Source organism: Chaetura pelagica, unplaced genomic scaffold (genome assembly GCF_000747805.2).
Source record: "Chaetura pelagica isolate M959 unplaced genomic scaffold, ChaPel_1.0 scaffold300, whole genome shotgun sequence".
Lineage (NCBI taxonomy): Eukaryota > Metazoa > Chordata > Aves > Apodiformes > Apodidae > Chaetura > Chaetura pelagica.
Window position 1 is genome coordinate 2,328,519 of NW_009951945.1, and position 15,731 is coordinate 2,344,249.

The 15,731-nt window shown below is 50.6% G+C and overlaps 1 protein-coding gene across 1 annotated transcript in view; it reads right to left on the bottom strand.

Moving 5' to 3' along the window:
• The window catches only part of MREG (melanoregulin), a 16,022-nt gene extending 1,878 nt beyond the window's left edge, over nt 1–14,144 (bottom strand). The window contains exons 1-3 of the mRNA XM_009996996.1: nt 14,137–14,144; nt 11,981–12,173; nt 1,118–1,208 (exon numbers count right to left, since the gene is read on the bottom strand). Of these exons, the coding sequence (XP_009995298.1) occupies nt 1,118–1,208; nt 11,981–12,173; nt 14,137–14,144 (292 nt within the window). The remainder of the gene's footprint in view (nt 1–1,117; nt 1,209–11,980; nt 12,174–14,136) is intronic.
• Between the last annotated feature and the right edge of the window lie 1,587 nt (nt 14,145–15,731).

The following is a 15,731-nucleotide window of genomic DNA, read 5'->3' on the forward strand; positions in this document are numbered from 1 at the left end:
TTCTGACTAAAGCACAGGTCTAGATAACAAGCTGGTTTCACATCTGATTGCACATCTAGCTTTGCTAAGGCAAACTGACCCCTGGCCTTGAGCTTCCCCAGAGCTGCTCCGGAGCCGTTGCAGACGGGAGGGAGATGTGGGAGATCTTCTGCCCACGTGCAGTGACAGATGAAAGGATGGCAAGTGATCCCTCCCGTGTTTGTTCTGTACAGGCTGCATGAGCACCCTGGTGAAGATGAACCCTGATAGCAAGTTAGGAATTCATCATATTCCTCCCATCCAGATGCCAGGTGGGGCAGGAGCAGCTGAGATACCCATCTCCCAGTGGTAACATCCTTGAGCAGCCCAACAAGGGCACTCAACTCACACATCCTCTCCTCTCATTAGATGCCAACCACCTCCAGAACACGATGCCAGTCACTGAGCTGATGTGCCAGCATGGCACATCTCTTGGCCCAAGTGTCACAGGCTGTGTTTGGTGCAGTTGGGAAAACCAGGTCACACCAGTCACTGCCTTCTCCAGGAAGCAGCAGCAGCTGAGCCCACAGGACCAGTGGGTGCAGTTCACTGTTTGCAGACCAGGAAATACCAGGAGTAAGAGAGCAACAGTTGAGCACTTTCATTTGGTAAAAGACTATTTCAAGTTCACTTAAAAGCAAACAAAGTGAGTGGTTTAGCTCTGATCAGCTGGCATGGGCTAAGGAAGAAAACTAGATTCATCTGTGTTCAAATCTGAAAGGAATATTCATTTCTCCCTGCTTATCTTGTTTAGAAAAACCTACGGTGAACTCCCAGGTATCCATGGCTGAGTTTCCACAGGAAGCTTGAAATGGATGACTGAGCATGTTATTATGGGCTTAAAAGGCTTTCCCACTGACTGTGGTTCGTGGACTTCCTGATTTGCCTGCAGACATGGTGGTTCTGTCTCCTCCCAGCCATGCCCAAGCTCTGAGGAGCTCTCAGCTGCCATGTGGGCTCCCTGATGGCACTGCTTGGTTTATCTGCCTCCCTTTCTCCTCTCCCTGCCTGATTTTGTGGAATTGCTCCCATCCTCAACCACCATGGGACTTCTCATTCAGCACCACAGACATTTACATCCTTTTGTCCTCCAGCTTACCTAAATCCTCCAAAATATGTTTCCACCTGCTTCTCACTTCTTTCCGAGTCTGCCTCAAGGTGTAGATGTCATAGTTGAGCTTCTGCCATTCCTGCAAAGCAAAGGGATGAGAGACACCCAGTTATTTGCATGCAGGGAGGTCTCTGTTGCTTCTCTAGGAATTGCAGCTTTTTGAAGCAGAGCCAGAGTTGAAAGGTTGATGTTGGCACTGAGGGATCAGTCAATGGCCAGGCTGCTGTTGTCCCTGGAAGGAATGACACTGACCAGAATAGAACATTTTAGCTTGCTGTTTGGTACAGCATCTCTGCATCTTCTCTGCATGGACAAAACAGGCCTTCGGTTACCTTGCAATGGGGTTAGAGAACTGATGACCAAAGTGGTCTCCTCAGTCAGACAGGGAGAATACAAAACTGCTGCTCTGTTCTGTGCCAGAAATGATAATGCTGCCCCAGGCTGGAGAACACGAACCTCCCAATGTAGCCATCTCAGAGACTTCAGTCTCTTTGTTCCAGAGCCCTTTACCCCAAGCCTTCACAGCCCTACTAGTCTCAAAACCTGAGGTTGGGAGAATACCTCATGTGGCCTTTACAGATTGAAAAAAACAAGCACATATTAATAATTACCTTCTGTAAATGATTGCAATACCTTATTTTCATATCCTTGCAGTTAACCTGGGGTGGCACGTTAGCTCAGCTGATGACAGGCCAAGGGGAAACTAAAAGTTTGGGGGAAAAAATACTGCTCTCAGTTTGGTCACACATGCAGTGGCTTCTCCAAACTGCTCAGCCCTCTGTTTGGGATTTAGCTGGAGGAGGCAGGTTTTCATAAGTACTGGTAAACAAGAAAAATAGACTTTTTTTTAAAGCCTGGGATTCCAGGGATGAGCTGGAGTCATTTTACATAATAACTATTCTCAGTTAATACATCACTTAACTCTACATCTTAAATCCTAACACTCGACCTCAAGCTTTATATCTGCATAATGGGACACTGCCTAAAGGGGAAGGTTTTCAGGTTATTTATTAAAATGATACCAACCCAGTTAAACACATCTGGAAGAGTAGGAATCCCTGCAGAAACACGTGTGTTCTGCAAGTAAAACAAAGAGTTCTTTTCCTAAGTTCAATCAATGCACACACTGGAAAGGATGCATTTAGAGAAACACCCACCCAGCAGGGCAGAAGATCACTCAGGTCATTTCCCTGCTCTAACAACCCTCATTAATCTCACCTCTCAGCAACAAATGACATAGATGGACTCTTGTAGAATAAACAGTCAACCTGTGCCGTCTCCCTGGGATTGTCTTCCGTGACAAAGCTGGGTTCAGAGGGGTTAAACAATACCCATGAAGGCAGGCTGTGCTTTAGAAATCCCACTGGTTTTCTGACACCTGGTGCCTTGAAAGGATTGACTTGATTTGCTAAAGTGTTGGAGAACTCTTAGTGCTTTTTTCCTGAGCCCAGCTGACCCACCATGGCTGCAGAGAATTAAATGATGGGCCTGTTTTCTTGTTCAGCAGTAGCTGCAGGAACTCCTTGGAGATTATGCTTTGGAAGAAGCAGGCAGCAGGGTTGACATTGGTGAATTCAGATCAGGAGAGTAGGGGAAACACAGCTCTGCACTGCTCATCTTCCCAGAGACCAAAATCCCTGGCTGGCTTTGCTGAGCAGAGCTGCAGTGCTTGCTGCATTTTAGTGTTGTGTTGCTGCTCACCATGAGCTGGCTTTGCTGAGCAGAGCTGCAGTGCTTGACAATAGCTTTAGTGTTTGCACAGAAAGGCACCTGCTGCCAATGCAAAGCACCAAAACTCCTCTTCTGCCCTTTGCTAGAAAAAGGAAGCAGGGACAAGGCTCCTCTCTCCTGTGACACCAGCTTGGAGCCAGGAATTGAGCTCCTCGATGGACGACAAAAGAGGAGTGTTTTGTATTGAAGTTCTGTGCAAAGTTGATTGCCAACTTGAAAAGATTTTAAAAAGATAATAAAGGCTGCACAGTGCCTTGCTCACAGCTGGCAGGGATGCTTGGAAACATCTCAGCCTGCTTGTGAAGCCATGGTGGAAGCAGAAAGGAGTGCAAACCAGTCTGGGCTTGCTGGTGGGGAAAGGAGCCTGTTGTCTCTGCTCTCCTGAGGATAAACAAATGCTTTAAAGCACAGAATCCATCAGCACAGCCACTGAGACTCCAGGTGTGCTTTGTGCTGCTGAAGAAGGGAGCTGGAGGGGTGGGAAAGATGCTCCTCTCCCCAGAACATGGCTTGCCAGGCAGCAGCTTCCAGGACTCTGGGGCCTGGGAGGAAACCAAACTCCTGGCTGAGCTGAGCAGCGAGCAGTGCTCAGCACCCTGGGAAGCTGCTGCTGATTGCTCTGGATTAACAGCAGCCTGGCTTTCCCTTGGCTATTTTTGTTTTAAGGGAATCTAGGTTATGGCTTTCTGGCACGTCACAGTCACTGAGCTGCTCTATGGAAGCAAATACACTGCAAATTTAGGCCCAGTCTCCTGTCGATGGAGAATTTGGGGAGCGTGCAAAGGAGCAGCTTTGCTAGAGAAAATGATACTGAATGGTGGCACGTGGGGGGAGAACCTCTTGTTTTGGTGGTGTTTGTTTTGCCTGGGTGGGGACCTGAATGTATTTGCTACCCCAGAGAAAGCTGAGAGGAGGAGGATGCACATGATGCCAGGGATTGAAAAGAAACTAGAGGTTCTCAGGGTGAGGATGGGTGGCTCTGGGCTGAGCTCGTGAAGGGACTCATGCTCTGTTCTCCACCAGCCTCAGAAACCACCAGGTTTTGCCAGGCAATTCCCATGAGCAGAGACACCCTAAATGCTGTGGGCAGGGGGTTGTTCTCTGTGTTGCTTTCATGAGGAAAACAGAGTTAACAGCATCATTCCATCCCCCAATATTAATCAAAACAGCATCTCCTTTCAACTACACAGCAGAGGAAGAGCAAAGCTTGTCCTGCCCATGCCTCCACACTGGAATGGGCAACATCAAGAGACTTTGGGGAGGGTGTTCCCCACGCACATCCCATGAGTCACCAAGATGTGACTTGAGGAGAGAGTATCTGGTTGGGGCCCAAGAGCATCACGAGGCTGAGGCTGCTGAGCACCCACTGCCAGGCAGCCCCAGGGCAGGCACCAGGGCCCCGTGCCAAACCCTCCTCTCCCTCAGCCCTCACTGCAGCTGAGGCCACGATGTAGACACAGCATGGCCAGCAGGACTAGGGCAGGGATTGTCCCTCTGTGCTGGGCACTGGGGAGGGGGCACCTCAAATCCTGGGGTCAGGTCTGGGCCCCTCAGCATAAGAAGGACATGGAGGGGCTGGAGCATGTCCAGAGAAGGGCAAGGGAGCTGGGGAAGGGGCTGGAGCAGAAGGAGAAGAGGCTGGAGAACTTGTGAGGAGCAGCTGAGGGAGCTGGGGGTGTCCAGCCTGGAGACAAGGAGGTGAGGGGAGACCTGCTGGCTCTGCAACTGCCTGAGAGGAGGTTGGAGCCAGGGGGGTTGGGCTCTGCTCCCCAGGAACAAGGGATGGGACAAGAGGAAATGGCCTCAAGTTGTGCCAGGGGAGGTTGAGGTTGGATATTAGAAGAAATTTCTTCACTGACAGTGTTATCAAACACTGGAACAGGCTGCCCAGGGAGGTGGTGGAATCAGCATCCCAGGAGGTGTTAAAGTAGAGATGCAGTGCTTAGAGACATGGTTTAAGCATTGGACTTGGTAGAGGTGGGTTAATGGTTGGTAGAGTTGGGTTAATGGTTGGACTAGATGATCTTTAAGGTCTTTTCCAACCAGAATGATTCTGTGATTCTGTACCAGGGCAGCAGTGAGATGCTGGTCCTTGGGGCCCCCCTGGGCTGGTTCCCCACCAGAGCCCCTTCCAGCAAGGTGTCACCAGGCAGCATGCAAGTATGGGAGGAGCAGCTCCCTCCCAAAATGTAGCTTCTCTTTGCATCCTCTGTGCACCTCCATTCCCTGTCCTGCCCCTTGCAAAGTCAGATGTAGCTTCTGGAGTAGTGAGGAGGCTTCTCACAGAGTACTGGGAAAGCAGAGTGGAAGGTTGGTCTTCACCAAACCCCTTGGTGTTTCTAGGGGCCTGGGACATCCCAGCCAGGAAACCAAAGCAGGTTGCAGTTCCTGGCCCTGTTTTTTTGCAATCAGTTTTGCCCTTTTAAACCTACATAGCAGGGTACAACATATACCAGTGGGGGCTTGAGAAAACCTTTTGTGCATGGGTCAGGAATATCTCAGAAGCAGCAGAGAAACTCCACCATCTGTCTCCTCTGCTCCCTCAGCCCTTTGTATATGTACCTGGAAAACTTCCCTGGGCTCTCTAGTGTGCTGTGCTAATTCTGCAAATGCCAAATGGAAGTGAGGAGATGCTGGGCATGAAATATAAGGCAGGTTGGTGCATCATCCAGAGCTCTGGGAAAAACTGTGCCAAGAGAACAGGCAAGCACTGCCCAACTTCTCATCCCTGCTCATCTGTAAATTGCCTAATTAGCAGAGAGTTCTTCTCATGTTGCCAAAGCAATTCTCTAGCAAAGGCTTCTCCTTTATTCCCTTGAAAGCAACTGGTGTCACCATTCTGTTCAAGAGTTATTTTGGAAATGAGGTCAGATCAGAATGGTCAGGGAAAGGCTGCAAAATACCAGCTCAGGCAGGTACCACACCACACCCAGGGATGCTCCTACTCTGGCCCCACTGGAAGTAGCTGAGGAAACACAAGCTCTACATCCACCTCCATACATTGAACCACAAACTGAGCTCTCAGCTTAGAATAAGCTTATACTGGAATTAATTTTAGGAGAGACTTACATGAGTTGATAAATACTGTCTCATAGGCATTTAGAGGGTCAGTTCTGGGCTCCCTGACAGACATCCCCAACCCTGGGCAAATCCCACCACCTCTGTGTGCACCACCATCAGAGTCTCAATACTGATCTTCTCTGTAACCTGTTTAAAAAATAATCATCCTGTAGGACAGCAGGAGGAAGGAGAAAATTAGGCCTTGCCTGCTGGCTAATGGGCATGCCAGGAGTGTGCCAGCACAGCTCTGCTGGCCAGGTCCCCAGCAGACACCCAGGCAGAGGAACTGCCCTTGCTAGTGGGTTTATGATCCCACCTTCCCCAAGGCAATAAGCCAAGAGAAAGGAACACTGCATTTACAACAAGCCATAAGAATGATGCTTTTTTCCTGGGTCCTAACACCAAAACCCACCTTTAGTTTCACAGCAAAGCTGCCCTAACCCTGGCTCCTTCTCCAAAGCCAGGCTGGGTGCCAGCTCAGACCCTCTGCCCCTGGCTGGGTAACTCCATGCACCCAGCAGAGGCACCAGGGACACCACAAACTGGACATCATGGAGAGGTTTATCTTAGGTACATAAGCCCAGTGAGACCAGTGTTGCTCCTGCTGCTCGCACTGGAGGTTTGCTGGAGCCACAGCAGCTTCCCCTTCCCCAGAACACACTGTTTGGAGCTGTGACTGGGCCTGCACACAGCACCTTCTGTAACATCCTGTCTTCCTAGAGACCTCGTTTCATTTCCAGGTTTGGGGTTTTACTTTACACCACAACAGGCCTGACGATGCTGCAGGGCAGAGGCAGGAAAAAAACCCCCACATTTTTCCCATAGTTGAAATGCTGACCCCAGCTTTGATGTCAGCTTGGATCTCTAAAGGCTGCATCAGCTTTACCAGCCCCCTTGAGCCAGACCTTCAGCTACACCTGTTCTGGTTTTCTTCAAGCACACCCTTCCTTGCTTCTACCTTGCTTCCAAAGCACATGGCACTCATTGGTTGGACATCCAACTCATCCCATTGGACTTGATGATCTTAGAGGACTTTTCCAACCTCAGTGATTGGCCTCAAGCAGAGAGAAATGCAAAGCTGGAAATGGCTTGGTCCTTGTGATTCCCAGAGGCTCAGGTGAATCCTGCCTCGTGTACCTGTTGCAAGGTGGATTTGGCAACCCCTGGGTGCTCCAGTGGGCTGGAAAAGATCTTAGAGGTGTTTTTCCAACCTCAATGATTCTGTGATTGGCCTCAAGCAGAGAGAAATGCAAAGCTGGAAATGGTTTGGTCCTTATGATTCCCAGAGGCTCAGGTGAATCCTGCCTCGTGTACCTGTTGCAGGGTGGATTTTGGGTGCTCCAGTGGGCTCCACCAGGTCCAACGTCCCCAAGAGCCATCACTCCCAGCACAGAGCACTGAGCAGGAGGAGCAATGGAGTGTGAAACTGGCACACCTAGCAGGTCCCAGTGCTGGCTTAGAAGAGCTGGCTGCCCCAGTTCAGCAGCCCTGCCATCCCTTTACACAAGCTCAGCTCACACGGAGATTGGGCTGGTGCTGCCAGATTTCCCAGAGCAGGGCCATTGAGATGGGGCAGGGAGAAGAAACAGCTCTGCAAGGACCAGGTGTGGGTCCAAGGAACTGACACTGTGAGTTGCTGGCAGCCCCACCCTGAATGATCTAACTGATAGAAAGCTGAGTGACAGGGTGCACTGGGTGTCAGAGCACCCAGCCCTTTGCCTAGACAGTTTGGTTTATTGATTTACAGCAAATACACCAGGTAGAGACAAGAGAGCTGTCCTGGAGCATGTTCACTGCTTCCTGGCCCACCACTTCTCCTGTCCCAGCTCCCAGCACCTTGTCACTATGTGAACAACCATTTCCAACAAGCCCAGGAAAGCAGAAGTGGGTTGGCTGGGTTAAGAGAAATGCAACACAGGTTTGAGGCCAAGGTGCTGCCATCACAGATAAAACAGGCAGGACGTACAAGAACCTGCTCTTTGGGGATCCTTCCAAGATCCTGTGCTTGGGAATGGCTAAGATAAAGGTGGGGAATGGCAAAGCATGCAGGAAGTGCACAGCACACCCCAACGTCTCTGTTGAACCAAGGAGCAGAAATGCAGCAAGTAGTTCAGTCCAGGTTTAACCAAAAGAAAAGAGGGCCTGTGGTTTCATAATGCTTGTGCACAGCACAAACAAGAAGCCACCCTGTCCCCTGGCCTGCAGCATCCACACACTCTCCCCAGGGACTCTGGGAGCAGAGCAGCTCCCAGAGCAGATTATGGCTTTTGCAGCCCAGAGCTTGTTTGCAGTTAAGACTTTTTTTTTTTTCTTTTTCTTTTTCTCAGGGCTAAAATCAGAACAGGAGGGGATGGCAATGCAATCTGGCCTAGTTTTAAAATGCTTGCTGGAGTAAAGAGAGATTTTGGCACCTGGGGCTGAAAGCAGGAACGTTGGCTTTGCCAGCCAAGCCCCTCCCAGTTCTGCCAGTGCCAGCAAAAGCTGCAGTTGGAAACTAGAGCAGCTTGCTCAGCCCATCGTGCCTCAGTTTCCCCAGCTGCAAAAGAGAGGCAGCAGAGAGGCTGGCACTCACTAGCTGCAAAGGACACTGTGCCATAGTTCAAATCAAGTGTAGTGTGTTTTAGCTTTCTTCAAAGTCAGCCCCATGTTGTATTCCTCAGGCTTTTTTATTAATTGCAGTGCATAAAAAAAAACCAAAACAGGATATCCATCTGACATTCATTGTGGAGGGGAAGCCCCATGCTCTTTGTACTTTCCTTTTTCACTGGCAGGCACAGGGACTGCTCAGACTTGCTAACAACCCCAGGGACATGCTGAAGGCAGGAGAAAGCCCTGGTTTGAGGACAAGCAGGTACCCTGGTTTAGGGCAGGCAGGTGCAGGAGTGCTCTCCTGCTCACCCATCCTCTGCAACCTCAGCAAGGCTGACACACAACTCTGCTTTGCCCAAGGAGATGTCTTGTTAACAGCCCATCCACTTATGAGACCATTTTATAAATAATAATAGCTTTTCGGAGCCCTGCCTCATAACAAGCCCTAAATCAAGCTAAGAGGCCACTTGAATGGGCTGAAATCAGGCACTTTGGTGCTGCTGGAGTATGTACCCAGCTCTGCAACAACCCAGCACCAGTGCAGCCCCCTGAACAGAGTAGTCCTTGTTTCCTTCAGCCAGTTTGGGCTGGATGAAGCTCCCTGTCTTCTTTAACACAAGCCATTGCAAGGTAGAGAAAAGAGCAGTGGGGAGGGAAGAGGATCTCTTCAGTTAGAGCTGTAAAGGTTACATGCAGCCATGAAAATGTTGTTAAAAACCCCATCTAGTGTAAACACAATGAATTCAATCCCCACCCAAAAATCCCAAACCATGAAATGGGGAGACTGGCCACCTGTACACAAGGATTGCATGATAAGTTCTAAAACCTGCAATTTTTAGCTCAGCTGTACCTCTGGACTTTGAGGCTTCTTGTAAAAGCTGAGCTAGTTTTTGCTTTGCAGGGGGAAAAGTTGCAGTCTTGCTGTCCCTTGGATGAGGTAGGATGGCAGTGAAATGAAAAGTGAAGCCTCCAGGCTTTCCTGCAAACATCCTGAACTCTCAAAATCCACCAGAGAGGGGGGAACGTGTCACTGTTTGCCAACAACCTGCTCCTGATCAGGCTGCTGAAATCTCACTTCTCCTGTCCCAGCTCCCAGCACCTTGTCACTATGTGAACAACCATTTCCAACAAGCCCAGGAAAGCAGAAGTGGGTTGGCTGGGTTAAGAGAAATGCAACACAGGTTTGAGGCCAAGGTGCTGCCATCACAGATAAAACAGGCAGGACGTACAAGAACCTGCTCTTTGGGGATCCTTCCAAGATCCTGTGCTTGGGAATGGCTAAGATAAAGGTGGGGAATGGCAAAGCATGCAGGAAGTGCACAGCACACCCCAACGTCTCTGTTGAACCAAGGAGCAGAAATGCAGCAAGTAGTTCAGTCCAGGTTTAACCAAAAGAAAAGAGGGCCTGTGGTTTCATAATGCTTGTGCACAGCACAAACAAGAAGCCACCCTGTCCCCTGGCCTGCAGCATCCACACACTCTCCCCAGGGACTCTGGGAGCAGAGCAGCTCCCAGAGCAGATTATGGCTTTTGCAGCCCAGAGCTTGTTTGCAGTTAAGACTTTTTTTTTTTTCTTTTTCTTTTTCTCAGGGCTAAAATCTGATGAGGAGGGGATGGCAATGCAATCTGGCCTAGTTTTAAAATGCTTGCTGGAGTAAAGAGAGATTTTGGCACCTGGGGCTGAAAGCAGGAACGTTGGCTTTGCCAGCCAAGCCCCTCCCAGTTCTGCCAGTGCCAGCAAAAGCTGCAGTTGGAAACTAGAGCAGCTTGCTCAGCCCATCGTGCCTCAGTTTCCCCAGCTGCAAAAGAGAGGCAGCAGAGAGGCTGGCACTCACTAGCTGCAAAGGACACTGTGCCATAGTTCAAATCAAGTGTAGTGTGTTTTAGCTTTCTTCAAAGTCAGCCCCATGTTGTATTCCTCAGGCTTTTTTATTAATTGCAGTGCATAAAAAAAAACCAAAACAGGATATCCATCTGACATTCATTGTGGAGGGGAAGCCCCATGCTCTTTGTACTTTCCTTTTTCACTGGCAGGCACAGGGACTGCTCAGACTTGCTAACAACCCCAGGGACATGCTGAAGGCAGGAGAAAGCCCTGGTTTGAGGACAAGCAGGTACCCTGAGTTTAGGGCAGGCAGGTGCAGGAGTGCTCTCCTGCTCACCCATCCTCTGCAACCTCAGCAAGGCTGACACACAACTCTGCTTTGCCCAAGGAGATGTCTTGTTAACAGCCCATCCACTTATGAGACCATTTTATAAATAATAATAGCTTTTCGGAGCCCTGCCTCATAACAAGCCCTAAATCAAGCTAAGAGGCCACTTGAATGGGCTGAAATCAGGCACTTTGGTGCTGCTGGAGTATGTACCCAGCTCTGCAACAACCCAGCACCAGTGCAGCCCCCTGAACAGAGTAGTCCTTGTTTCCTTCAGCCAGTTTGGGCTGGATGAAGCTCCCTGTCTTCTTTAACACAAGCCATTGCAAGGTAGAGAAAAGAGCAGTGGGGAGGGAAGAGGATCTCTTCAGTTAGAGCTGTAAAGGTTACATGCAGCCATGAAAATGTTGTTAAAAACCCCATCTAGTGTAAACACAATGAATTCAATCCCCACCCAAAAATCCCAAACCATGAAATGGGGAGACTGGCCACCTGTACACAAGGATTGCATGATAAGTTCTAAAACCTGCAATTTTTAGCTCAGCTGTACCTCTGGACTTTGAGGCTTCTTGTAAAAGCTGAGCTAGTTTTTGCTTTGCAGGGGGAAAAGTTGCAGTCTTGCTGTCCCTTGGATGAGGTAGGATGGCAGTGAAATGAAAAGTGAAGCCTCCAGGCTTTCCTGCAAACATCCTGAACTCTCAAAATCCACCAGAGAGGGGGGAACGTGTCACTGTTTGCCAACAACCTGCTCCTGATCAGGCTGCTGAAATCTCCTTTGCGTCCAAGTGCGTTAGTGAAGGAAACCAGGGCTGCAAAACAGCCTTTATGTAACAGCAATGATTTTTCCCTTCCAAGCTGAGAGCTGTGCCAGCTCTCTGCTGCTCAATAATTACCCTACAGCTCGTTAGAGGAGTGTTTCACTCAAGGCATTGCTGGAGCAGCAGGTCAGCTCCAGGGGCTGGAACTGCCGGGAGAACCCACCAGCCTGTCAGGGCTGCCAGTGTCTGATCATGGAAAGGGCAAACCAAGGGAATATCAGACAGGAGCTGCTCCAGGGGAGGTTTAGGTTGGGTATCAGGAAGCACTTCCTCATGGAAAGGGTGATCAGACATTGGGAGGGACTGCCCAGGGAGGTGGTAGAAGCATCCAAGGAAAGGCTGGATGTGGCACTTGGTGCCCTGGTCTGGAGATGTGGTGGTGTCGGGTCATAGGCTGGACTTAAAGGTCTTTCCCAGCCTTGGGGATTCTGTGATTAATGGGTGCTTAAATATAGGCACTGCACAAGCCTCTGATGAACCCAGTGACACCACAGCCTCACCTCTGAGTCCTTGTCCAGCTGATTCCTGACCACGATCATGTTGTACAGCACCCGGTCGTCGTCCGCCTCCGTGTGGGTCACGTCGTGGGGGGTGCTCCACAGGTTCTGCTCCTCATCCCGTGCCAGGGTGGCTCCAAAGGAGGCGTAGGGGTTGTTGTTGCTGCAGAGAGGGAGAGAGCAGAGGCAGCGTGAGCTCCCACAGCATCAGGATGCCTCCTGTTGCCTCCCCTGGGCAAAGGGGCCATCCCCGCTCGTGTCCTTAGGAGAGAGGAGGAAGAGGAGGAGGGGAGGGTGGGAAGGCAGCCCGAATGTTTCACCTCAGGAAACGTGCTGTCCACACAAGCCATACTCAAAGCAGGCAGTGCTGCCACAAAAAGCAGCAGATCCTCAGGCTGCTAGTGCCAGCAGGTATTATTTGAGCAGCCAGGATGGGGCACTGCAAGCACCCAGCTACAAGGGTGACAGGTGGCATCTCCCCGTCACCCCTCTGCCCTGCTCCCCATCAGGCCTCCACACCCCAAGCCCTGCACAAGCTCCCCCCCCTCCCCAGTCTCTATGAGCTTATCATGGGAACAGTTCTAATTAACTAATGCTCAGAAATCCCGGTGGCTCTAGAGGGTATTTTCTCCCTGCCCAGCTAACCCTGCAGCTGTGCCAAGTTCCCAGTGGCACGGTCTGTCCTCAGAGACCTTGTGCCCAGAGGGGTCTGCCTTGAGCAGCAGGCACAGGGACAGCTGTGTGTGCAAAGCCTCTAACTTGCCAAAGAAGTACCTTCTACCCACCTCCTCCCCAAAAGCAGTACTGCTGGGCAGAGTTTTATCTCAGACAAAACACACACCACCTCTGCTGAGGGAACTGGGACTGGTTAGCCCAGGGAAGAGATGGCTCAGAGGGATCTTATCCGTGTGTGTAAGTTGGGAGGGAGCAAAGGAGATGGACTTCTCAGTGGTGGCTCATCACAGGACACACTGAAATGCAGGAAAGTCAGTTTGATCCTAAGAAAAAAATGTTCTCCTGCAAGAGTGGGTGAGCACTGGCACACTTTGGAGACACTCAAAACCCAACTGGACATGGTCCTGGGCAACCTGCTCCAGCTGACCCCACTCAAGCAGGGATTGGACTGGATGCCCTCCAGAGGTCCCACCATCCACAACCATGTTTCTGCCTGACATCACAGCTGTTTTCTCCCAAACCCTACAAAATCAAGCTGTCGATCCCCACAGGGGAAAAGCCACCCTGGCAGCTCCTGCCTGAGAGGTACAGCAGGCACTAAGCTGGACAAGGACCTGGGCCAAGGTGCAGAAAGGACATGGAGCCACATCTTTATTTGGGGGGATGGAAATGTCCTCAGCCTGCTTGTGAACTCTGGGCTTTATTCACGAAGCAAAGTAGAGCATCATCTTCTGGGAAGGTTGTCCCCACTGAGGCAAGGAGCTTTTCTCTGCACTGGTTCTATGGTTTATGGCTTTATGTTGCTACTCAGGATGTGTGCTTGTTTTTAGAGGGTTATTTAATCCTGCTGGGAAAACTTGGAGCAGAGGATTTCCATAAGGTTTCTAATTGAGATGTCCAGGCACTCGAGCAGAACACCACATATGGAGAAATATTTCTGGCCTTACCCAATAGTCTCATCAGCCACTCTGTGGCAATCTCTGCTCACTTCTTGCTAGAACAATTCCCTGTTTATTCCTTTTGCTTCCCAAACCCCATTCCTTTTGCAAGGAACCCATCCAGTGGAACCTCAGATGGTGCTGCAGGCATTTTAACCACGATGCCAAGCCACAAAAAAAAAGATGCTAAGAGGAGCTCCAGCACATAGATAAAACAGAAAACAAATCCTTCCCATCAGCATTCCGGCAGGAAGGTTAATGAGATTGTCAACAAACCCCAAACCTGAGCAACAGGTAATAAGGGAGAAGATAGTATCTTAGAATCTCTCATTAAAACCAAGCAAACCAACATAACTTGGAGGGTGTGGAGGACATAACTCAGCTGTTCCTACACATGAGCCAGCACCAGCTCATTTAAACCCTTTCACAAATGCAGAGCAGGCAGGATCCCAGCCTGGAAGGGATCACTCAGGAGCCACCCGTGCTATCAGCACGAGTTCAGTCCCATCCTAGGCTTGACAGGCTTCTTCCCACTCAGTGACTTACCAGTACATCTGACTTACTTTGAAAGCCAGGATGTGGCAATGACACTAACACACCTGAGCTTTTACGAGCTGCTCCCTCGCAGCTTGCAAGGCACTTCCCAGCTCCTCTGCATTTCCAAACCCTGGCACAGGGCACCCAGCAGCCTGCAAGGGATGCAGGCAGTGCCCAGGAGTCAGTAAATCCACACATGCTCAGAGAGCTGTGGTGAAAGCAGGCACCCCTGGAGTACACTGGGCTTCCAAGCAACATTTACAAGGAAGAATTGGGAAGAAAAAGAAAATGGAGCACAAGCTCTTGCAAGGTCCCCACTCTGAAATACAGCCCTGAAGCCTCATGAAGAGGGACAAGCCAGAGATTAGGCTGTTAGATTAATTATGCTGGCATGTTTGTGCAAGAGCAGGTGCCTTTTGAATGCCCAGCATTTACACAGGCTTCCCTGCTTACAGCCAGCATTAATTGGATCAATGGCAGGAGGCATGTTACTAAGAAAGGTGCCTGGTGAGGGACACACACCCAGGCCAGCAAGGCAGCAGGAAGGAGCCTCTCCACACATATGCTCTGCTCTCATTAGGTTAATGCCAATTTCCTGGGCTAGAGGCCCCATGCTCAGGATTAGGTTATTCTTTAGGTAACTGCTTCAACAGCATGAAATCAGGGCATTTGAAGCCCTGACAGCAGCTCTGCTGATATCTATGTAGGCCACCCTGGGTGCATCCCACCTTCCTGCTTGAAATGTTTGTCCCAGTGATGACACAGAGAAGGCAGAGTCCTGCCCCATCCCCAGGGCTCAGCTCCCCACTGTGGGCTTCAGTGGCAGGGAAGGAAGGAGGGAGGGAAGGAGGGAGGGAGGGAAGGAAGGAGGGAGGGAAGGAAGGAGGGAGGGAGGGAAGGAAGGAGGGAAGGAGGGAAGGAGGGAAGGAGGGAAGGAGGGAAGGAGGGAAGGAGGGAAGGAGGGAAGGAGGGAAGGAAGGAAGGAAGGAAGGAAGGAAGGAAGGAAGGAAGGAAGGAAGGAAGGAAGGAAGGAAGGAAGGAAGGAAGGAAGGAAGGAAGGAAGGAAGGAAGGAAGGAAGGAAGGAAGGAAGGAAGGAAGGAAGGAAGGAAGGAAAGGAAGGAAAGGGATATTTTGCATCATGCTAAAAACCTCCCTACGTCCTTGTGCAGCTCACTGCTCTTCTCCACGACCCAGGGCTTGATCTTTTCACACAACAACCCCCCCTCACACACACAGCACCCACACACACCCTCTCACACGGCTCCCTGCACAAGACAGAGGTGAGCAACAGTGGCAGGCAGAATTCTGCATCAGAACAGGCTGCCCAGGTGGGATCCCCAGGCGCTCAGAAGCCGCGCAGATGTGGCACTTGGGGACGTGGTTTAGTCGGCACGGAGGTGCTGGGGGGTGACGGTGGGACTCGATGATCTCAGGGGGTCTTTGCCAAACGATTCCATGACTCCGTGACCTCCCCTCTTTTATTTGTGCCTCCCCTTTTCTGCAACCCCACGGTGGGAAGCCCCCAACCCGGCCGGTTCCCGTGGCGAGGGGGGCTCGGGAAACACCCAAGAGCCGCCGCTCTCGGTTCGCTTGCTAAAAACTG